General features: G+C 35.0%; 1 protein-coding gene across 3 annotated transcripts in view; it reads left to right on the forward strand.

Annotated features, from left to right (window-relative positions):
* The first annotated feature begins 272 nt into the window (after positions 1–272).
* LOC150102756 (guanine nucleotide exchange factor for Rab-3A-like) overlaps positions 273–24,103 on the forward strand; it is a 242,009-nt gene continuing 218,178 nt past the window's right edge. For 2 of the 3 annotated variants that reach the window (XM_090398865.1, XM_090398867.1), the window contains exons 1-2: positions 786–826; positions 19,063–19,551. In XM_090398865.1, the coding sequence (XP_090254991.1) occupies positions 19,070–19,551 (482 nt within the window). In that variant the 5' untranslated portion in view covers positions 786–826; positions 19,063–19,069. Of the gene's footprint in view, positions 335–785; positions 827–19,062; positions 19,552–24,103 lie in introns of those variants that run through there. The other variant, XM_090398866.1, reaches the window with a different exon arrangement.

The following is a 24,103-nucleotide window of genomic DNA, read 5'->3' on the forward strand; positions in this document are numbered from 1 at the left end:
ATACTTCACTCGTAAACGTTTGTTTACTTGCGCTTTGGTAAAGGATTATTATTATTACTACGTGACACGTCCAAGGAGTCATTGTGGGAGGGTACGCAACTACACGAGATCCATCTTCTTCCGAATTTAATCCTCCATCTACACACTTTGAGATTTACCGCCCACCAACAGTATTTTTGTCTATAGATTTGTGTGTTCTCTTCGCCAATTTGCATGTATGCAGGATGAAAATCCGCGTTTGTAAAAGTAATATAAACCAAAATTCCTACTACCTCTCTATAAGAGCGGTTTACTCACCTTCAATTGAACAAGCTTGTATAAAGATGCCTCTCGTGTAAATATATGATTGTGTATATATTCTTTAGTCTGTAGCTTGTGTCTGATAAAACTGAAGAGTAGAGTAATACAATTGAAATTTTTGCATATCGTGCAATTTCGTAATTTTAGTTATAACAGGGTAACCAAAGAAAATTGGGCCCATCAGTACATTTTGAATTATTCCATTTCGAAAAGCGAACTCAGGTCTTTTCTAATCAGTATCTAATGAAGGGGTCAGTGCTCGTACGTTATTCCAATTGCTCCTTCATCATTCAGAATATCCAAATCAAAAAAATCTGAATTAATAATTAATATTAATTCCGCAATTTGAATTTTTTTACAAAGTTATTTGCATATTTTATTTGTAATAATTTGAACTTGATTTAAGGTTTTCGTTTCCGTGTTTCATATATTAGAGGTCGTTAGTTAACGATATTCTTTTTATTACAGAAAAATTTAGTTTGTAACGACGTTAAAGAATTGGAAAGAGGAAGGGAACATGAATCAAGTGAGTGGAGAGTAATTAAGCTCCTTACAGGAGAGATAATTGAAAAGGCCTTTCCGGTTCATTTTATGCTGAATTTTGTTATTTCTATTGGATATTATGGTTACTAGTTTTGATATTATTTTTTACATTCTGTCACAGACATTATTTATATAGATGTGGGGGTTCCATTAGCGAGATGCTTTTTACATTCTAAAAGAGTTTGTTTCTTTCTGTGTAAATATATTGATTGTATATATATTCTCTTTAGTCTGGAGCTTGTGACTGATAAAACTGAAGAGTAGAGTATTACAATTGAAATTTTTGCATATCGTGCAATTTCGTATTTTTAGTTATAGCAGCGTAACCAAAGAAAATTGGGCCCATCAGTACATTTTGAATTATTCCATTTCGAAAATCGGACTTTTTCTCATCCAACTGTCTTTTCGTTAACATGCAAGTCTACGGGAGACCGCAGCGGACGAATTGATGTGAAAAATATTACCAATTACTCCACACCTACGTATGTAACTAATAAACAACAACTAATGCAGCAAACAAAGATATTTGTTTTCTGTTGACAGGTAAAATGTCAAGAGAATTCAGGTAAACATAACAGAGGAAAGGGTGAATCCCTTTAAGTGAAGAAATACTATGAATACCATTGATATTAACAGGAATCCACAGAAACATGAATAATAATAAATCAGTTCTGTCATTGCCATTAACCTTGACAAGTATAAGAATAATAATAATAAATTACAGAATGCAGCGGAACTTGAATTGTGTGTGTGTGTGTGTGTGTGTGTGTGTATCACAAGGACAAAGATAAGATTTTCAAACTCTTATTTACATATAATTTATGACAGAAAGTTACAGCACAAAAATTAACTATTGCAAACATAACAAATTACCATAAATTAAAGATGCCAAGAAATTACATTTTTAGTTTAATCCTTTATCCAAGTGTAAGCAAACAAACTTTGCACGCCAGCCTGGTTGGCCAAGTGGTTAGCATGTCTGCTCTCCAGCCAAAGGGCTGCTGGTTCGAATCCTGCTGTGTTTGTGATTTTCTACAGTAGTGGTGGTGGTGTATTATTATTTGACACCTCGATGAGTCTTTGGACTCCCTGGAGGTGTCAAATAATAATAATAATAATAATGTGAAGTAACATCATGACTGGGAAAGTCATATATACAGGCTAATAACATCACATCATTCGTCTTAGTATAACATAAGGCACGTATCCTTACGGATGTGTATAATGCTGTGCATTATGTGAAGCGTCACTACCCAGACCGGTTTTGACCATTATTGCTTCAACCTTGATATCATTTCTGTGTCTGGCTTCCACTGATGATACCTCAATAAAGGTCAAAACTGGTCTGACCCTTTCCATAATGCATATCATTATACATGATCATAAGGATATGCCCTTTGCATTATGGGATCCTAAGGCAAGTGATGTGAAGTTATTAGCTTCTATATATATATATATATATATTTATTCATATTTATTCATATTTATTTATACTGACTATAACCGAGACTAGAATAACAATTAAATTTATTCAAAACGCAACATGTTTCATCGGATTGTCCAACTTCTTCAGGTGTGGGAACATAGAAAGCAAGTAAACACTATAAGAAACATCGTATCACTATAAAACGACTATTACAAAATCAGTTAGATTTGAACTGTAGCTATAGTCCGTGTTGAAGTTCTATTGTTAAGTAGCTGCATGCGTCTGATTTCACACATGTGCCAATACCGATATTGGCACACGCGTGAAATCAGACTAGAAATCTTTTATATAGTATACTATTATAATTATATAGTATATTATATAATTATACTAGAAATCTTTAATTTATAGTATAACCAAGTGGAAAAACTTTCAACGAATAACAGAATATCATTGACAGACATAAAACACTAAACATATCAGAGTAACACCAAAACATATATAATAAAAAAAATTACAAATACTAGTATCAAGAACCCACAATGTTCCACCAAAGACAATGAGTCCTTTGACTTCATGGAGGTCAGATAATTATTATTATTACCCCAAGACATCATGGAGTCAAAGACTCATCTGGGAGGTAATTTACTAATTATGATAAAGACTTCTAACCTATGGCTCTTGAACGCTAACCCGAACTTTTAAAACAGTGACACCAACATATTCCTTTCAAAATGAAAAGCAGCCAAATCAAAACCATTTTTTTTCAGTAGTGTGTCTAGTAATATGTTTGTTCTATTTTTTTTGTTGTGTATGATCAGATTTTGTTTAATTTTTATTATTATTATTGTTCTTTTTTATTTGTTGTATTTCTTTTTGAATAGTGTTTAGTGCATAGATTTTTATTTGTTTATTTATTATTATTTCATGTTTCCTGTGATTTTGTTTCTTAATGGAGTGATGTAATGGTTTTTGTGCTAATTATTTTTAATGTAAAATTGGGTTTCATGCGGTTATTTCTGTTTATGCTAGAATGACATGTTGGTTTCATTGAACTTAAAGACAGGTTTGCTCTCAAGGGCTGCAAGGCTAGAGGTGTTTGATTCTTGGTAGTTATGCTTCTAGTGTTGGATTTTTGTTAAGTGCTATGGTTATTCTGTTTGTGACGAGGATAGTATGTTGGTATTGCCATAAAGCCAATATCAGAAATGAGGTTACAAAAAACTACCAAACACCTCTGTTCTGTGGCCCTCGAAACTAACTAAGTTGGTGAAATCATCATGCCATTCCACCACAAATAGAGGCACTCACACAAAACCCTTTACATTAAAAAAGTTAGCACCAAAACAAACACATCATTCTATTAAGAAACAAAGACACCACAGAAGTAACACAAATACATGCATGGGTGCACTGCATATGCACACACATGCTGCATAAAAAAATAAAAAAAAAAAAACACAAAAGCCAAAAACAAATAACACTACTTTCAGGCAAAATCACATCATCAAAAATAGGGGAAAAAAAGGAGGGGGGAACACATGCAACCCCCTCACACCATACTGCCATCACCATAAAACTATACAATGAACACTATCAAAAAGAAACACAAACAAACAGAACAATAAAAAATTAATAAAATCCAATCAATAAATAACAAACGTGAGCAAACACACTACTGTTGTTATTATTATTATGTGACACCTCCAGGGAGTCCAAAGACTCATTGAAGGGGAGTGTGCCAACAGCATTGAATGATTGATCCCCTTCCAACTACTAACTTGTGCTCAAACTTGCTTAACTTTTTGCTGAGCCATTAGTAGCAGAGGCTCTATCAATTAACCAACCTTTGCTTGCACAGTAGCTTTTGTAAACTAATAACAGCAATGTAGAATGGAACAGTGATGATTCTTGACACTAATGGTTATGTTATTTGTGTTAGTTTTTCAGTGTCAGAAGTAGTAATATGTTGATTTTATTGTCTTAAAGATTATTAATAAATGATAGTTATTAAGAGCCTATGATGTGTAATGATAATTCTTTCCAGTGATTGTAGCTGCATGTGTTTTGATGTTGAAAGTGTAATATGTTGTACAGACCTAAAATTATCTTTGTTATCTGCCTCTGTACCCTTTTCACAGTTATTATTATTCAGGCCTCCATGGAGTCAAAGGACTCATCATGGAAGGTCCTTCCTAGAAAACACAAAATCTATTATACCATCCCTTGAACTCATTGATTGTTCTTGCTCTCACCACTCTATCAGGCAATGCATTCCACAGTTCAACCACCTTCCATCCAAAGAAACCACTCCTCACCCTCTTGCTCACAGTTTCCTTTCGTAACTTCCAGGGACCTCGTGTAATTGTATCTCTCCACTGTTCCACCAAGCTAAAGAAGTCCCCAGTGTCAACTCTGTAACTACCTCTCAACAGTTTAAAAGTCTCAATCATATCACCTCTCCTTCTTCTATCTACCAAACTCTGTCCACATTCCCTCAGCCGATCCTCATAACTAACATTGTACAGACCTGAAACCATCTTTGTTATCCTACTCTGTACCCTTTCCACAGTTAATTTATCCCCTTCAAATCCTGGAGACCAAATTTGAGAACAATAGTCCAAGTGTGGTCTGATCAGGGTCTTATACAATGGAATGATGACTCTTATCTCTGCAGGTCAACATCCTTCTCGGTATTACAGCAATCCTCTGGGTTCCCTTCATCACCTTTGCAATATGTTCCTCGAATTTCAGTTTTCTATCAATCATCACCCTCAGATCTCTTGTCTCCCCTACTTCCTCTAGCATAGCTCCTCCAATCGAGTATGCATCCTCCTTGCTGCATTAAACCAACACTCCCATTCATTTTCCCATCTGTCTAGTTCATTCAAATCTTCTTACAGGGCTGCCGCATCTGCTCTATTACTAATAACCCTTCCCAGCTTCACATCATCTGCAAACAACTGAATATACCCTCTGCAATCTATTGACAATGTCATTGATATAAAGGTTAAATAATACAGGTCTCTGTACTGAGCCCTGTGGGACCCCCACTTGTAACCTTCTGCCTCCTTGATACTGCTCCACCATGCACAACTCTCTGATACCTATCAGACAGCCAGTCTTGGATCCAATTGACTAACTTGATATCTAAATGCATGTGCTGCAACTTAATTATGAGCTTATCATGTGGCACCCTATCAAATGGCTTTGCAAAATCCAAAAAACAAATGGCAGTATATGCCTTTCCTTCATCAATTGCCCTTGTCACTTTATTATAAAAGGCAATCATATTACTAAAGCAAGAGTGTCCCTTAACAAATCCATGTCGACTGTCACAGATAACATTACTCTCATCTGCCCAATGCTGTATATGGTCCCTCACTAATTTCTCCAAGATCTTAACACTACTGATGGAACACACACTGGCCTATAGTTAGTGATTTTAGTGGTTTAAAAGAAGTTCAAGTCAGTAATTGCCTGAAATTTTTAAGCCAGATGTGGTGAGGCATATTCTGGTACCAGTGATTTTGATACTCTTTGTTTCTGCATCAGAAGTAGTATTTTAATTTTACTGACTTGAAAAGGTTAAGTTGGTACAAGGGCCTTGGGACAGACGTCGCTGCTATAGGATAGAGTATTGGTGGTGTTTGTTATTAGTTATTCTTGTAATTTTTTTTTTAGTACATATGTTATTGGATTACTTTAGTTTTAACCACCATACCAGCCTTGACATGTATATAGATCTTTTTTATGTAGATGTGAAGGGTCTGTTGAAGTCTAACCTTTGGATATTATAGAAATAATATGGATACAAAGTGTACAGTTGCTTACAAATTCATCTCAAATTCCTATATTGGAAAACAATAATGAAGGAGAATGCTATATTTGTTTGGTATATTTGAATTACTCAAAGGTGTAAATATAACAGTAAATTTGGAAGAGGATGAGGTGTACTGCCTTTGACTACAGTCATACATTCTGCAAAAGCTCTGTCAGAAAAGGGGATATTCAGTAGATCATCAAAACTGTTTTCTCATGGGCAAAAAAAAAAAGTTAGAAATTTATAGAATATTATATATTAAAGAGTTGACTATGTTATATATTATATATAAAATTTTACCACATCAGTTCACACTTCACACACACAAAACAATGAAACTCAGAAAACAAAAACAGCAACTCGTGACAAATGACAACATTCAATTGGATTGGTTGACACAATAACCAATCACAGACACTGATTTCTACGTGCACTGACATCTCAGTGCACACCCTGCCTCCCCTTCTGGACAGTTTAAAACCACTGGAAAACTTAGAGTTTGACTGGCTGCGCCATCTGTTCAAAGGGCTCAAAGGTGTTTATATTTATGACCACACACCTGGGCTATTAATGCAAATGTGATGTAATGTTTACATGTTGAAAAGTGTCCTCTTCATGAAGCATTATTATATTGTGTTTAGGAATCGCACAAAGCCAGGAAAAAATTAGTGGAGTCTTTAATGGGAATAAATGCAAATATACTCTATGGGAGGAGTTATTACACTGGAGGAAGTAGAGGAGACAACAGATCTGGGGTTGATGATTGATAGAAACCAAAATTTAGGGGACATATTGCAAAGGTGGTGAAGGTAACACAGAGGATTGCTGCAGTAATGAGAAGGATGCTGACCTGGAGAGATAAAACAGTTATCATTCCATTGTATAAGACCCTGATCAGACCACACTTGGACTATTGTTCTCAGATTTGGTTCCCAGGATTTGAAGGGAATAAATTAACTGTGGAAAGGGTACAAAGGCAGATAACAAAGATGGTTTCAGGACTGTACAATGATAGTTATGAGGATTGGCTGAGGGAATGTGGACTGCAGAGTTTGGTGGTTCGATGAAGGAGAGGTGATATGATTGAGACTTTTAAACTGTTGAGAGGTGGTTACAGGGTTGACACTGGGGAGTTCTTTCGCTTGTTTGAACAATGGGAAGGAGTGATGACAAGAGTCCGTTCCTGGAAGTTACGAAAGAAAACTGTGAGCAAGAGGGTGAGGAGTGGTTTCTTTGCATGGAGGGTGGTTGAACCGTGGAATGCATTGCCTGATGGAGTGGTGAGAGTGAGAATGGTCAATGAGTTCAAGGAGTGATATGATAGACTTTGTGTTTCTTAGAGGGGGCCTCCCCTCGATGAGTCTTGATAGACTTTGTGTTTCTTAGGAAGGACCTCCCACGATGAGTCTTTTGACTCCATGGAGGTCTGAATAATAATGAAAAAATAATAATAATAATATGATACGGTGATATTACTATTCTGTGGGTGTATACTGCACACCTAGCACACTCTGAATATTTGCCCCTGGGGTTATTTGTATGTTTTTGTATGGCTTATAATGCATTTAGTTTTTCTTATGTTTTATTTTGTTTCATTTGTAATTATTTTATTTTTCTTAGTTATGTGTTTGTATAAATATTAGTACAGCTTTTCATTTATTTTCATTAACATTGTGAGTATTGTTTTTGTTTTTAACTATTTTCCTATCACATTAGTTAGATATGGTAATATACTTATTATTAACATGAAGTTATTTTTGTTGGCAATTTAGAATTTTTGTTATTATTATTATGTGTGTTTTCTTATTTTAGTTAATTTTTAAATTTTAATATGTTAGCTATCTCTTTTATGAAGCTGTATACCATTATTTCTGTGAGTAGTGCTGGGTGATTTGGTGATATCTTGGTAGTTGTCGGCAATAATAGCTTTTCTGTATTCATAAATAAAATTTTGAAATTCTGAAAATTCCATTGGAAAAAAGGAATACCTGTGTACTACAGTCATGAAGCTATTGCAACACTCTTTGAAAAATGCATGTGTTTGAGTCCATCTAGGATGCTGTAAATCTTTTTAAAACTTTTCATTGGAAGATGAGCTAGTCAATTTCATCGAGTAAGTGAGGTTCTAATCAATCAATCCAATTGGGAGAGAGTATGTGCCTGACACATATTCATATCAATTTAGGAATATATATATATATTTTATTTGTCCATCATTTTAAAATACATTAATACTTATAAACATAGTTTATTTCTTTGTAATTAACAAAATAAATTGATAATAAACACAATTTCAATTAGTCTTTTTATTTATGAATCTTTTAACTGATGTTTGTTTTTAAGATTTTGCATTGATATTTCTCAAATTTCTCCTTAACACATTAAGTCTCACCATTTACTTCACTTCCTTCGAAAAAATTGATTTAAGTGTCCATTGCACCGCGAGCTTGGGAGATTGTCAGCACTGATTTTGATTCATTTTCTTCACTTGTCATTATATCTTCATCACAGTGATTATCTTTATCAATGTCTTTGATAAAGATAATCACTGAGCACAGCATCTACAAAGTCAGTCACTGTAGGAAGACCACTGGTTAATTAGTTGTCATCAACTCATACAAATTCATTGATGTCATTATTAAAACTTAGAATGTTGCTACATAGCAGCCATTCAGATAATGGTAAGTTGCCTTCTTCATTTCCACCATCCTCATTTACGATTGGAATTTTATTTGATATTGAATTTTGATTTCTAGAAGTAATTGAACATGGTTGTTGAGGTAACGTTGTTCCACACATCATTCAGTTCCACATATTCCAATGCATAAAATCCTTTTTTTTATAAAAACCAATGGACACCCATGTCTGTTGATTATGAAATTGATGTCACATTGGTAGGCAGAAACACTAGCTTAATATTGGACAAATTCTGAATCTGGGTATGTGCAGAACAGTTATCAACTAACAATAAATTATTTTCTTCTTTTCAAATAGTTCATTATTCCAATCATGTAAGTACTGCCAAAAAATATCAGAAGTCATCCAAGCCTTTCTTGTTTGCAGTGTAAACCACTGGAAGTTTCCTTATGCTTTTGAAACACCGAGGTTTTACCAATAACAAACAGCTTTTATTATAATTTCCTGTCATATTTACGTATATGAGCACTATCAAGCTATTTTTTGATTTTCTTTCACCAACATGTTTTTCACCTTTGAATTTAAACATTTTGTCAAGTGCGAAAAAAAAAAAAAAGTCCTATTTCATCAGCATTGTAGACGTCTTCATCATTGAAATCTTTCTTTATTTCTGCCAAAAAACATGATCAGCCCATTCATTTGCCATTATTAGGTCTGCAAATCAAGATTCTCCACTAATTTTTGCATAAACGATATATATATATATATATATTTTTTTTTTTTTTTTAACCAATCAAACTTTATCATTATTCATATATAGTATTTACTTGCACACTAATCTGCATACAGGTGTTTACACATATTGCTAACAATTTTTTTTTTTTTTTTTTGCACATACAAGTATAGTATGCCCACAGATTCGAGACCCTTCGACACTTCTGTGCATGTCAACAGGAGGAGAATCCATTCCAGTAATAGGGTAATCAGTTGTTATTGTGGGATGAGTTTATTATTACACATCAGAAAATTAATTTCTCTTTTATGATCATTGTAGTTAACTATATTGCTTGTATAACAGTTGGAAATTTTTACCTATAAAGCACATGATTTCACGTGTTGGCAACCAATTCGCACGTCCTTCATTTCCTTCTCCCCTTCATGATGAATCGACTATTCTTGACAAGACACCAAGCAGAGATCTACAAACTGTGGACAAACTATACATGCAGATAAATTACATACATATATATAGTTTTATGAAAAAAAAAAAAAAAAAAAAAAAAAAAAAAATCGAATGACTAGAACCGAGATTTAATTAAAAAGGTTTTAATATAAACACACTACTAGTTTCGGCCTGTAACAGCCTTCTTCAGGTGACATTATAAAAGAAAAAACACTAAACATTGAGGGTTAAAAGACTATGAACATCATAGACAGTCTTTATACATAATGAGCATTAAAACGTTGTAGTTGTATTTGAAGCTGTTCTTTCATTTGTTGCATTGTTGGGAGAGTGCGTGCTTGCTGCATCACGTGAACGCCAGTACATGATTACAGCTGAATGACTATCAGGGAGGTTGTAGCTTAAGTTGTTATTTAGATGAACAGGATTGAAGATGATTTCTCTCGATTCCACAATTTTTCTCTCTATTTCGTCACTGCAACGGAAGATGTTTGTAGATTTTTCCCAGCAGACTTTGTGACTTTGGTTATCATCATTAGGATTAGCCGAGAAGAGGATATGACTTGATAATGCATTTGCTCGCTGTCTCTTGTAAGTAATGTCTCTCATGTGTTCTTCCATACGCATTTCGACAGATTTGTCTGTCTGCCCGAAATAAGGAATATCGCAGTCACATAATATTTTATATACGCCAGGGTATTTGAGTTGATGATGACAAGGTTTTGGGTGGCTAATTAAGGAACGGATCTTTGGAAGTGGAGTGAACAAGGTTCTGATATTGTATTTTTTTAGAACTTTTGCTAATTTATGTGAAACAGTACTTATGTAAGGAATAGATATATTGCCTTTGAATCTATTTGTTTCTTCTGAGTGATGTCTGGGAGGATTAAGAAGGAATTTGTTAATGATTTTCTTGGAATATCCATTAACTTCGAAAGAAGTTTTCAGATGGTTTATTTCTGTAAGCAATTCATTTGGATCATCAAGAAGAGAACGGGCTTTATGTCCCAAGGTGGAAATTATTCCAAGCTTATGAGGAGGGAAATGATGGGATTGACTGTGCAGATATCTGTTGGTATGTGTGGGTTTTCTATATATCGATATTTTTAGTTTATCAGCAGAAGAGCGAGTCAGTTTGACATCAAGAAAAGGCAAGGAATTATCCGTTTCAAGCTCAGCAGTAAACTTAATACTTTGATGTCGGCTATTGAGATGTTCGAGGAAAACCATAAGGGATTCATGTCCATGGCTCCAAACAATGAAGACATCATCCACATAACGTTTCCAAACTTTAGGTGTTAAAATAAAGGAAGAGATAGCTTTGGTTTCAAAATCTTCTAAGTAAATATTTGCAAGAACTTGTAATCTTCGGAAATATTCCGAAGATTACAAGAATAAAATGATTGATTTACTACATAATGATACCTACTCAATACTTGAGAGAGATCCAACTCGTGAACTTCAAAATCGTACAAACAACTTGTTAAAAACAACAACTGAATTATCCCGAAACGTCCGTTTATCTCTTCGCTCTCTCCATCCGTTAATTCCTCGCATATATGGTGTTCCTAAAATCCATAAAGAGAACACCCCATTACGCCCAATAGTAGAAGGTATCGATTCACCTACATACAATCTTTCAAAATACCTTGCCAAATACCTCAAACGTTTTTCAGGGAAATCACCTTCCTTTATCAAGAACACTACAGAATTTGTTACATACATCAAGGATATTACAGTTGATGAAAATGACATCATGGCTAGCTTGGACATAACTTCTTTGTTCACTAATGTCCCAACAGATGAAGTCCTAACATTACTCAAGGACAAGTTATCCAAAAAAATGTTAGCTTTGCTTACACATTGCATCAGGTCCGGTTACTTCAAATTTCAAGATAATATTTACAAACAAAATCATGGACTGGCTATGGGTAATCCTTTATCTCCTGTTCTTGCAAATATTTACTTAGAAGATTTTGAAACCAAAGCTATCTCTTCCTTTATTTTAACACCTAAAGTTTGGAAACGTTATGTGGATGATGTCTTCATTGTTTGGAGCCATGGACATGAATCCCTTATGGTTTTCCTCGAACATCTCAATAGCCGACATCAAAGTATTAAGTTTACTGCTGAGCTTGAAACGGATAATTCCTTGCCTTTTCTTGATGTCAAACTGACTCGCTCTTCTGCTGATAAACTAAAAATATCGATATATAGAAAACCCACACATACCAACAGATATCTGCACAGTCAATCCCATCATTTCCCTCCTCATAAGCTTGGAATAATTTCCACCATGGGACATAGAGCCCGTTCTCTTCTTGATGATCCAAATGAATTGCTTACAGAAATAAACCATCTGAAAACTTCTTTCGAAGTTAATGGATATTCCAAGAAAATCATTAACAAATTCCTTCTTAATCCTCCCAGACATCACTCAGAAGAAACAAATAGATTCAAAGGCAATATATCTATTCCTTACATAAGTACTGTTTCACATAAATTAGCAAAAGTTCTAAAAAAATACAATATCAGAACCTTGTTCACTCCACTTCCAAAGATCCGTTCCTTAATTAGCCACCCAAAACCTTGTCATCATCAACTCAAATACCCTGGCGTATATAAAATATTATGTGACTGCGATATTCCTTATTTCGGGCAGACAGACAAATCTGTCGAAATGCGTATGGAAGAACACATGAGAGACATTACTTACAAGAGACAGCGAGCAAATGCATTATCAAGTCATATCCTCTTCTCGGCTAATCCTAATGATGATAACCAAAGTCACAAAGTCTGCTGGGAAAAATCTACAAACATCTTCCGTTGCAGTGACGAAATAGAGAGAAAAATTGTGGAATCGAGAGAAATCATCTTCAATCCTGTTCATCTAAATAACAACTTAAGCTACAACCTCCCTGATAGTCATTCAGCTGTAATCATGTACTGGCGTTCACGTGATGCAGCAAGCACGCACTCTCCCAACAATGCAACAAATGAAAGAACAGCTTCAAATACAACTACAACGTTTTAATGCTCATTATGTATAAAGACTGTCTATGATGTTCATAGTCTTTTAACCCTCAATGTTTAGTGTTTTTTCTTTTATAATGTCACCTGAAGAAGGCTGTTACAGGCCGAAACTAGTAGTGTGTTTATATTAAAACTTTTTAATTAAATCTCGGTTCTAGTCATTCAATTTTTTTTTTTCATAAAACTATGTATGTTAACCGAGTCAATGATCATTCTGTCATATATATATATATATATATATATATATATGTATTTTTTTTTTTTTTTTTTTTTTTTTTCAATGTAATAAATTATTTCTTTCTATAGATCTCGGTGGAGATAATGTCTTAGCTTACATGCTCAAAGCTTTTTAATTAGCTTATCTGAGGATGACACCGATTATATATATTTATTTATTATTATTTTATTTGATTTGATTACTGTGTTGGAAGTAGGCTGATGTTTGGGAGGTCAAATGAATGATCTGAAAGGTCTCTGATCAAAGTGAAATTGCCAATATATTTTGGTGTTATTGCATCTGTCTTGATGGTACACATTCTTTTTTAATGTGGTCTTCTTTTTGAACTAATTAGGAGACTTTTTTTTTTTTTTTTTTCACTGTGGCAGCCTTTCTATGTCTTCTGAGCTTTTAATTTGTATTGGCTTCGAAGTTTGCGACTTCCTCATGAATATCTTGGCATCTCTGATCCACAAAAATTGGTAGTTTTTTTTCTGTTTTTGCTTTTCTTGCTTGGTATGACAGATTCTGGTTGAATGGTGTTAAATATTCGGATAAGAAGATTGGTGTATTGTCTTGCAATGCGTTCAAGTCCTTGGCAACTGGTTTTTTTCTCTCTGCTGGCTTTTACGAGATTGTCCCTTGTGAACTTGCTTGTAAGATGAACTATGACTGGTGCAGGTCGTGGCAAGCCATGGTTTTTGCTCTTCCTAGGAATCCGATTTAGTCTGAATGTCGTTAAGCTATAGGGGGGATATCAATTGCATGGCCTAATTTTAAAACTATGTCTCTGAAGTTTTCTGTAGGTGCAGTATCAGGAAGACCATTTATGATAAGAACTTCTTTATGTTGTGGCCGATTTAAATGTTTCTATTGTAGTTTTAGAGAATGAAGTTCTTGATGGAGTTTGGATGTCTCTTTCATCAAATTGTGTTGCCTACCATTTAGTGCATTAATGCTGATTTTAATGTCTTTTGCCATTTGCAACACTTGTATCATTGCTAAATTATTATGTTTGACCATTAATAATAATAATAATAAACAATGTTGTGTTGGTTTTTAAATCGCTCCATCAACCATTGTTATGTACAAAATCATTGTGTCCAAATTCAGGAAATTTTTCTGCTTCAGCCTTCAAGATTGGACTGTCTGTTGAAAATCCAGCACTACTTTGTGTAGTGAACCATTGAAGCAATGCTTCATCAATGTTTGTAAGCTCCACAATGTTGATACTGTTGAAGAGAACAAAGAAAACTTTTTATACACATCAACATTTTTTGCACCACGTTCTAACTCATGAATATCTTTGACTTTTTTTGCAAACTGAGAGACTCCACAGGAAGGGTTCGTTTTTAACTGATTTTATAGTCATTGCAGTGTTTGAGTAAAGTGAGCAAGGAGAGCCCAGAGACTAGATGCTGGAGAGGCAGGTAGAGTGGAGATGTTTCCCCCAAAGACAAGATTAGGATATAATCCATCCAGTAATTTGATGCAGGTGGTCATAAAACTTAAGTCACTGCTTTCACTTTTGTCTATTCCAAGGATTAGGTATGCCAAGACTAATTGAGCAATTAAGACTGTTTGCACAGTTACCAAAATTTGTACTGTATGTATATATACATATCCATGAAATACACTCATTATAAAAGAGGTTGTATGGAAATATGCATAAATTAAAATAATTTTGGCTTTTTGCTCATTACAACCATGATTTTGTTGTTTCCATGCTTGTTATAAAAATGTTCGACTATCTATAAATATGCTATTTTTTCATGGAAATATTGAGACACCTACATAGAAGAGTGCAAACTCTAGCAATAACACAAAGTTCTAGTAGTGCATGGGTGTAAATGAAACAGCACAGAGTACCTTGTTTATTGGTCTTCAAAATGCTCTGAGAAGTAGATTTTTGGAATGTGGATAGGTTGTTGGATGCCACCTCCATATTTGTATGTATATTCATCAGTACTTGGAAGTGTTGAATCAAGAAATAAGGGACCACTTTTTCTTTTTATAGAGATAAGATCTCTATAAAATATGCATCTATTTCAGGCTTTGGTATAAGTTCTAGAGGAGGATGAGGTTCTTGATTTCAGCCAGTTACGGTATGTCTGGTGTTTCATCTGTACAGCCTTGACACATCTTTTGGAGAAGAACCAAAATCAGAATAGTGTGTGGAATATATGTTTTCATGCCAGTGAGGATTACTTTGGTAATGAGTTCGGTGCATATATTTGGATTGGAAGGCCAAAAGCAACAGTCCAACCATGGGAATGTGGCATAGAAGTTGCGGAGACTGTCCCACTTGAACAAGTGGGACAGTCTCCGCAATTCTGAACAAGTTGTTTGAGGTCGTTAATGGTGGCAAATGTTTCAGCATCTCTGCCAGCAAGATCTGTACAACTGGAGAAGGAAAGCCAGCTGGTGTTGTGGACATAATCTCCTATCAGGATAATTTTGCTGTTGGGAAAGTGGGATTGGAGAAAATCAATTTTTAAGGAGAGGAAATTAAAGAGCTCAGAGTGGTTGGTTGCGTTGGGCGAGCAATAGAGACAGCATATGAATTTGACTGAGTGGGAAAGGGATATTTTCAACCAAAGAAGGCCAAAGTTGGGTGATTATAGGTTGTGTGCTCTCTAGCAAGGTATGGCAGAGCAGATTTATGCACAGACACTAACTACCCTTTGGACGAAAGTTGTTAAAGAGTGAGTAGTTTGGAAGGTTGAGATAAATAGTGCTGGGCGAGGTGAGATTTGTCTTTCTGCCAGAAAGAGTGGGTGGGTTTTGGTAGATTGAAGGTGGTAGTGGACACTGTTAAGGTTAGAGTTTAGGCCACGGATGTTGGTGAAGTGAATATGTACGGTTTTGTGAGTCACATGTTTGACTGCAAGGGTCTTGCACATTTCCTATGCAGTACCTGCATACTGATCTCATTGGTGGCTGCTAGTGACATGACTTGGTTTGTGCACCAGTTTAATTTGTCTGTAGTTGATGGTCCAACTGTTGTCACGATTTTGATGTTTTTCTTCAAGTAAGTGTCCTTGTTCCCTTTGTGCAAATGTTAAATCTGGTCGAGTACGTATGTGTGATTGGGGACAAGTGTTTTTGAACTTGTTGTTGATCACTGTTATTAGTTTTGATGTGCTTGTTGGCGTGTTACAAGTCACTTTTACTGCCGTGAACATTTCATTCTGTCCTTTCTTTTATTTATAGGCCCGAAACGATGGCCTGACAATATTCTTAGAATCGATGTTGCATTCTCCAGCCAATTTGTTGATGTCCATTTTTAATGGTTTTCTGTCAGAATGTTCAAAATAACAGTGTTGATTTTTTGCTTTTGGCCTCCATCAAGTCATTTACCTTTGATGTAATTAGGTTGCAGAGCTCATTCGTGGACAAAGGTAAGCTTGCGTTGCACTGGTTGTCAGTTTGTTCGATGGTGGCTATTCGATTGTTCAAAGTATTAATGCACTGTTCGAGGTTTTCGACACTTTTACCTATGTTCAGAAGTTGTTTTACCGAAGGGAGGCACAGCGAACAGAAAAACGGCTGGTTAAGTTCTATAAATAGCTTTTGTGCAGATTTGTGTATTTTGGCACAGGAAGTGTGTAGCCAGTGGCAACAGAATTTACAGAAAATACCCTTTTTACTATCTGTGACACCAGTTTTGCAGCTATGGCACATAATAGGTTTGTTAGCAGCAATCTAGCACTGTGCTGGCGAGACATGGGAGGCTCGTTCGCCATTGGCTTTTGTTGCCGCTATCTTTGCTGCGTATGGTAGGCATTTGGATGCTTACACATGACTGATTTAGAATTGGAAAAAATAACTGATTTAATGCACTGTAAGTACTTACATGTTGTGCAGAAGTATTCTACTCCTCAGTACCTGCTGTTAAGGTTTCTGTTGATGATTAATTTCGATGAAAAACACTGATTCACTGACACCACCTAGTGAACCCCAAGGAGTGCCCCAAGGCTCTGTACTAGGACCCCTATTCTTTAATTGTACATTAATGATATAGCAGAAGATTTGAAGGAGGACATTCAGTTGTTTGCCAATGATTCAAAACTAGGGAGGACAGTAGTTGATAAAAGTAATGTAGATATCTTACAAGGTGATTTAAATAAATTGGCAGCGTGGCAAAGGACAATTCAGTGTCTTAAAATGTCAGGTGATACACTTCAGGATGAAAAGATTACACACTTTGTATCATATTCATGGTACTAGTTTACAGTAAATTTATGAGGCTAGGGATCTGGGGGGGGGGATTGGTGGATAGAGATTTGAAATTCAGAGGACATATTGGGTATGAAAAGAAACTGGCTCTGCAAGCTAAAAATAATCCCAAAGAATTCTATTGATATGCTGCAAGTAAAAAAAAAAAGAATGAATATGAAGGAATAACTCTACTGAATGCAGAGTTATTCAACTAATGAGTGCCCATTTTGCTAAACGCTATCAACCTGGTGTATGCAACATTGAATTCACTGCTACCTCTTCACTGGATGTAGAAACTCAGGATTATGAGGAGGAGGTATTAGAGCTGGTGCACAAACTGAATAAGAATTCACTGATAATTTGTGTCTCAGAACAGGGAAGGTTCTGCAGGAGTGGAAAGAATGTCTGGTAATCATATTGCAAAAGAGTGGTGTAAAGACTGATGTATCCAATCATCGACCAATCAGTATCTTATCTTTTCCTTTTATTCTATATTCCTGGAATTAAACTCTCCCATCAGGATCACTTTTTTTTTTTTTTTTTTAATGCCTAGCCAATTTATCTAAACATTTCACAGTCAGTATCCTTTACATTCTGTGGCCTATAATAGTTTCCTATCAGATATACTAGCCTCTTAATTCCAACTTCACACCATACACAGACTCAAAATCTGCACATGTACTATTTCCTTGCACACTTTGTGGATTATTAACAGTACTCCCTCTCCCCTTCTCTTTTCACCTTCCTATCCTTCCCAAAAAATTGTATATCCTTCCATTTCTATTTTTGACAGCACATCATCTTCAGACAACCAAGTTTGACTTATGCCAATTATCTTATTCTGAATATGAGTGATTTTTAGTAGCTAGACTTATAAAATAGAATGGAGCTGCCCTTTAAACAGTCAACAACAGGCTATGTATTTTATTTCTTAATTAACTTTTTATAAATTTAAATATTAATTGTATTATAAAGAATACAAATTCGAACATACTTGGATATTTTCGGTGTAATGTTGATTTCAGCTTATAATATACTGAGCTTTTAAAATTAAACCAAAAATTAGTTTGAGAGTAGAAAATTTTTTTTCTATGTGCATTAATTTAGATTGGAAATTTTAATCAATGTCATACTGATTTTTGGCTCAGGTTTATACTCATTACTATACATGTATCACTATCAGTTTCACATATCACAACAAAGCAAAATGGCAGAAAGAACAGATAGAAAGACTTATTATGAAAACATTCCTTCAGTGACATTTAAGGCTGTGCTTTTACAATCAAAACAGATTTTGTACTTTTTTTTGTGACCACCAGATGTTGTGACCATGATGAATAGTATTTTTTTCTGGCACGAAAAATTTAGGATGTCAGTCAGCTGGAGATTCATGTTTCTATCATTTACATTGATGCAACGATAGTCATCTAATTAAAAGTATTGCAGTTATTTTAATTAGCCTGCACACTGCATTTATTTTCTGTATGCCTTCTGGCCTCATGTGCGGGAGTGACCTAAATGTAATGGTCTTAGTTAATTTATTTGTTCATGGTAGAATCAAGGCACTCTTAAGTAAGTAATGAAGATGCTGCCAAACTTTGATATAGATTAATGATAGTTTTTATTATTATTATTGTACATTATCACTACATTTAACATAAAAACAATTTATCTCATAGGTAAAGCATGGAGAAGCCTTTAATAGATTTGGCAAAAGTGCAACCCACTGGTGACTTGATTTGTGAGAACTCAGCGCAGCTACTACAGAATACTGACAATCCTGATTCTTCTCAAGATGATAGAAAAAATAATCTTGAGTTAGAAAATTCTGCAAATATTAAAGCCCAGGTTTCTTTATCTCAGTCAGATAACTCTACTGGTGCTATATCCAAATCTTTCAGTAACCATTCCCAGAGGCGAAGTTCAAGTGATGCTAGTGCAAAAGTAGTAATTGCAAGTCATTTCCTTGATGCTAGTTCATTACAAAAGTCACAGAGTTGGTCAGAATACGATGTGAGAGCTGCTGTGTTACAGGCAAAAATTGAAGAGCGGTTCGAAGAACTACATAATGATATGAAAGCTAAGGCAAAAGAAACCAAATATTGCATGAAAAATCATGAGAATTCTCAAAATGCATCTCACATTGCTGATGGATCTGCTTCACAGAGGTAAGTTTAGATGACTACTACCCCTAATTGCTTGTGTTTCATGTATGAGAGATGTTCAAAAAAAGACTGAACTTTTTAAATAGCATGCCAACCAGCACAGAGAGCATGCTGTGGCTGCTGAGCACACCTAGTGGCAGGTTTTGACAACAAACTGCCACTTGCCTGATTCTGTGGTGAGCATCAGTCGTTGAGTTATATCCGCTGAAGTGAGCACGTGCACAAGCTGTTCATTGGATTAGTTACATAATGACAATGAAAGAGCTTGAAGAATAATGTGTGCGTGTGAAATTTTGCTGCAAACTTGGAGGACTGTATGAGCTGAATGCAGTACTATGAGTGGTTTAAGCATTTTAAGAAGAGCCGAACATCAGTCAGTTCAGATCCCAGGCCTGGACAACCTTCCACATCAACAGACAATGACCATGTCAAGAGAGAGAGTTCATGCTTTTATTCATAGAATTTGTAGTTTAACTATCCAAGAAGTTGCTGATGAAGTAGACATCAGCATAGGATCTTGCCACCAAATTTTGATTGAAAAACTTCAGATGCATTGTGTCAGTGCAAAATTTGTGCTGCATTTGTTGACTTACAATCAGAAAGAGAAGTCCCATCCGCCCTATTCTCCGGACTCAGCTCAGCAGACTTTTTCCTGTTTCCCAAACTTGAAACCACTTTGAAAGGATGTTGTTTCCAAACCATAGAGGAGATTCAGGAAAATGCGATAAGAGAACTGCTCACCATCACAGAAATAAAGTGTTCCGGGAAGCGTTCCAACAACGGAAGAAATGTTGGGAATGACTTTTTGCCAGTAGAGAGGACTACTTTGAAGAGGACAGTGCTTAAAATGTTGTAAAATGAGCAATAAGGTCTTTATAGCAAAAGTTCAGTCTTTTTTTGAACACGTCTTATATTATCATTCAGAAAAGTAATGTAACTTTCCATGTGAAATATACATGGTCTGTATATGCTTTTCTACTTTTCCTATATTTTTAATATCAGTTCTATTTTTTCCTCATTTCTAAAATTATTATTCCTAATGTTGACAAACAGAAATTTAAAAAAAAAACAAGCAACAAATTGGATTCAAAAGTAACCTGTTTGTTAATTTCACTAAGTTGTCAGTCCAAAGGAGATGAAAAACACTTAATGAATACCCAAAACATATGAAATTAGCACATAGACATTATTTAAAAACAGCTTTCAACAATAAAATTTCTCTTAAGTTGTGAAAGAGACATATTTTTGTAAATGAACATAGGTTGAACTTTAAAATAAGAGATTGACATCGCTGAAGTGAAGCCTATTGGTTCTTTATTTTAAGTAATTTATGGGTGCACCTTTTTGACAACTCGTATAGCAAAGTATATAAAAGTTCTATTCGCTATAATCTCAGTATTACCTAGGTCTACCTACTCACTGATGAGACCTCAATAAAGGTCGAAACCGGTCTGGGTAGTGACCTTCCATCATAATATTTAACATCATACATCTCCTAGGCAATGTGTTTTATGTTATGGGAAATGCTAAGAATAGTGATCAGAACTTTCCCCACCTTTGCAATGAGTTGCTCTAGTGTTGAACTATGTGCTTTAGCTTATGCTACAATCCGCCGAAACTTTTATAGTTTGCTATATTCGGCATGAAACTCTTTGATTCCTATCTTTGAGTTTCTTATTTGGCGTTGAAAGAATGTGGGATTTAATATCCCCTTCATTTAAATAATGATACATTGCCAAAGTGTATCATTATTTAAATGATACATTTTGGCAATATTTATAAGTAAGATAAATAATACATTATTTATCTTACTTAAAATAAAGAGCCTATTGGCTGTTTATTTTAAGTAAGAGATTGATATTTTAATTTGATAGAAATTAATATTTCCAGGATATGTTGATGTAAATATAAATAAATAACTTAAATATAAAGAGCCAATAGGCTTCATTTCAGTGATATAAACATTATTTAAATACCCTTTGGTATCTGTTTGCTCTAGCCACTCACTGATGAAGCCTCAAAAAAGGCTGAAACCAGTCTGGGTAGTAGTGACCTCCCACCATAATGTAATAACAGGATACATTTCCTAGGAAATGTGTTTTTACATTATGGAAAATACCAAGAATAGTGATCAGAACTTTACCACCTTTGCTGCGAGTTGCCCGAGATTGTACTATGTACTAGGATTACTTGCATTAGTTCACGCTAGTAATCGCCGATACTTTTATAGTTTACTATATTCAGCATGAAACTCTCTGATTCCAATCTTTGAGTTTCTTATTCGGTTTTAAAACAATGTGGGATTAATATCCCCTTAATTTAAATAATGTTTATATCGCCGAAATGAAGCCTGTCGGCTCTTTATATTTAAGTAACTTAATGGGTTGCACCTTTTCGACAACTCGTATAGCAGAGTATATAAGTTCTTTTCACTATACCCTTTGGTATCTATTTGGTCTAGCTACTCACTGATGAAGCCTGAAAAAAGGCTGAAACCGGTCTGGGTAGTGACCTCCCACCATAATGTAATAACAGCATACATTTCCTAGGAAATGTGTTTTTACATTATGGAAAATACCAAGAATAGTGATCAGAACTTTACCACCTTTGCTGCGAGTTGCCCGAGATTGTACTACGTACTAGGATTACTTGCATTAGCTCACTTATTGCCGATACTTTTATAGTTTACTATATTCAGCATGAAACTCTCTGATTCCAATCTTTGAGTTTCTTATTCGATTTTAAAACAATGTGGGATTAATATCCCCTTAATTTAAATAAATAAATCCACTAATGACTTTTAGTAAGATAATGTCACAAATTTGTCTTGTGTAATATGTGTTATATATGTTAGTGCTTTTTTTTTTTGGGACAGGACACAACAGTACAGCATACCAGAGGTGCTGGTATGCTGTACTAAAACGTGTTTTAGAATTTTAATTACGTGTTTCCATGTTATTGTGACAGAATACCATATGGAACTCTGTTATGCAAATTAGAACAAATGGGGATGGACATGACACTCTTATTGATATCTGTCCAGCAGCTTCCCTCTTATAAGTGGATAAGAGGGCAGCTGCTGGACAGATATTAAAAGTGGTATGTGAAGGGCAGAATTGAGGTGAAAAAAGGTGACTAATAGTGTGCTGCAAGATTCAGTGCTGGGACTATTGCTGTTTATTTTGTACATATGAAGGTGGTCTGTTAAAAGTTCTCAGCCTAACAAGTAAAAAATGAATTTATAATTGAAAAAAAAAAAAATTTTTTTTTTCAACATAATCTCCCTTAAGACTAATACATTAATTCCAGCGATACTCCAGTGCCATTTATCTCTTTTATAGTGCAGATCCCTTAATTTTCCCATTGCCAAAACACCTTTGTATAGTATGCCCACCGTTTGTAGATCTCTGCTTGGCGTTTTGCCAAGAATAGTCGATTCATGCTGAAAAGGAGAAAGAAATGAAGGATGTACGAATTGGTCGCCAACATGCAAAATCACATGCTTTCTTGTCTGTCGCTTTACTAGTAGTAGCTTTTTTTTTATTATTATTAATTTGTATGATGGATCCAGTACAGTCAACAAGTTCTGTTGTTAAATGTTTCAGTAGCTCTTGCAAAAGAATATTGAATAATGTGCTGACATTCTGCAAAAAAGAATCGTTAAAAGGCAGTCTCCTTGTTCCCCTTTCTCAAGTCATAAAACATGCAAGTGCGGCATATCGGGGTCGACTGTTAAAAGAATTGGTAGGGAATCAAAAGGTGAAGGTAAGCCAAAATATAAATCTCGTAAAAAAAAGCACCAGAGAAAGAAAACCATTGAAACCGTAGCTTTGAATGATTTTGATGTAGACATTATAAGAAGAACTATCCACGAATTTTACGTGGTCGAGAAAAGAGTGCCAACTGTTCCAAAATTGATTCCTGTGCTTAAAGAAAAAATTAATTTTCCTTGGAAGAAAGAAACTTTAAAGAAAATACTTAATGAAATCAGATTTTGTTTTAAAAAGTCCCAGAATAAAAGGTAACCTATAATTGAGCGAAGTGACATTGTTTTATCTAGAACAGTATTTGAGAGCAATATGAAGTTTCAGGGAGGAGAAAAGACCGATTGTGTATCTAGATGAAACTTGGATTGATAGTAATTTAACTTATGGAAAATGTTGGCAGTCTAAAGAAGAATGTGGAGTGCTACAAATCGGAAATGCCTCGCAGCGCATAATAATTTTGTTTGCGGGTGGAGAAATGGGGTTTTTTACTGAATTCAAACACTATACAAAGCCAATTCAACTACTGGAGATTACCATGGACAAATGAATTCTATTGTCCTCGAAAAGTGGGAAGAAGAAAAACTGATTCCCAACTTTCCTAAAAATGCTGTTGCTATAATTGATAATGCTTCATATTACTCTATTCGATTAAACAAAGTTCCAAATTGGGTCTAATAAGAAGCAAGTTCTTATGGATTGGCTCTCTGCAAATAACGATTCTCATTCCAGATTTGCGAAAAATTGAATTGCTTAATTTGGTCAAAAGAAACTCGCCCACAACTAAACTA

Source organism: Typopeltis vanoorti, chromosome 10 (assembly GCF_054136105.1).
Source record: "Typopeltis vanoorti isolate ZY-2024b chromosome 10, IOZ_Tvanoo_1.0, whole genome shotgun sequence".
Taxonomy (NCBI): Eukaryota; Metazoa; Arthropoda; class Arachnida; order Uropygi; family Thelyphonidae; genus Typopeltis; species Typopeltis vanoorti.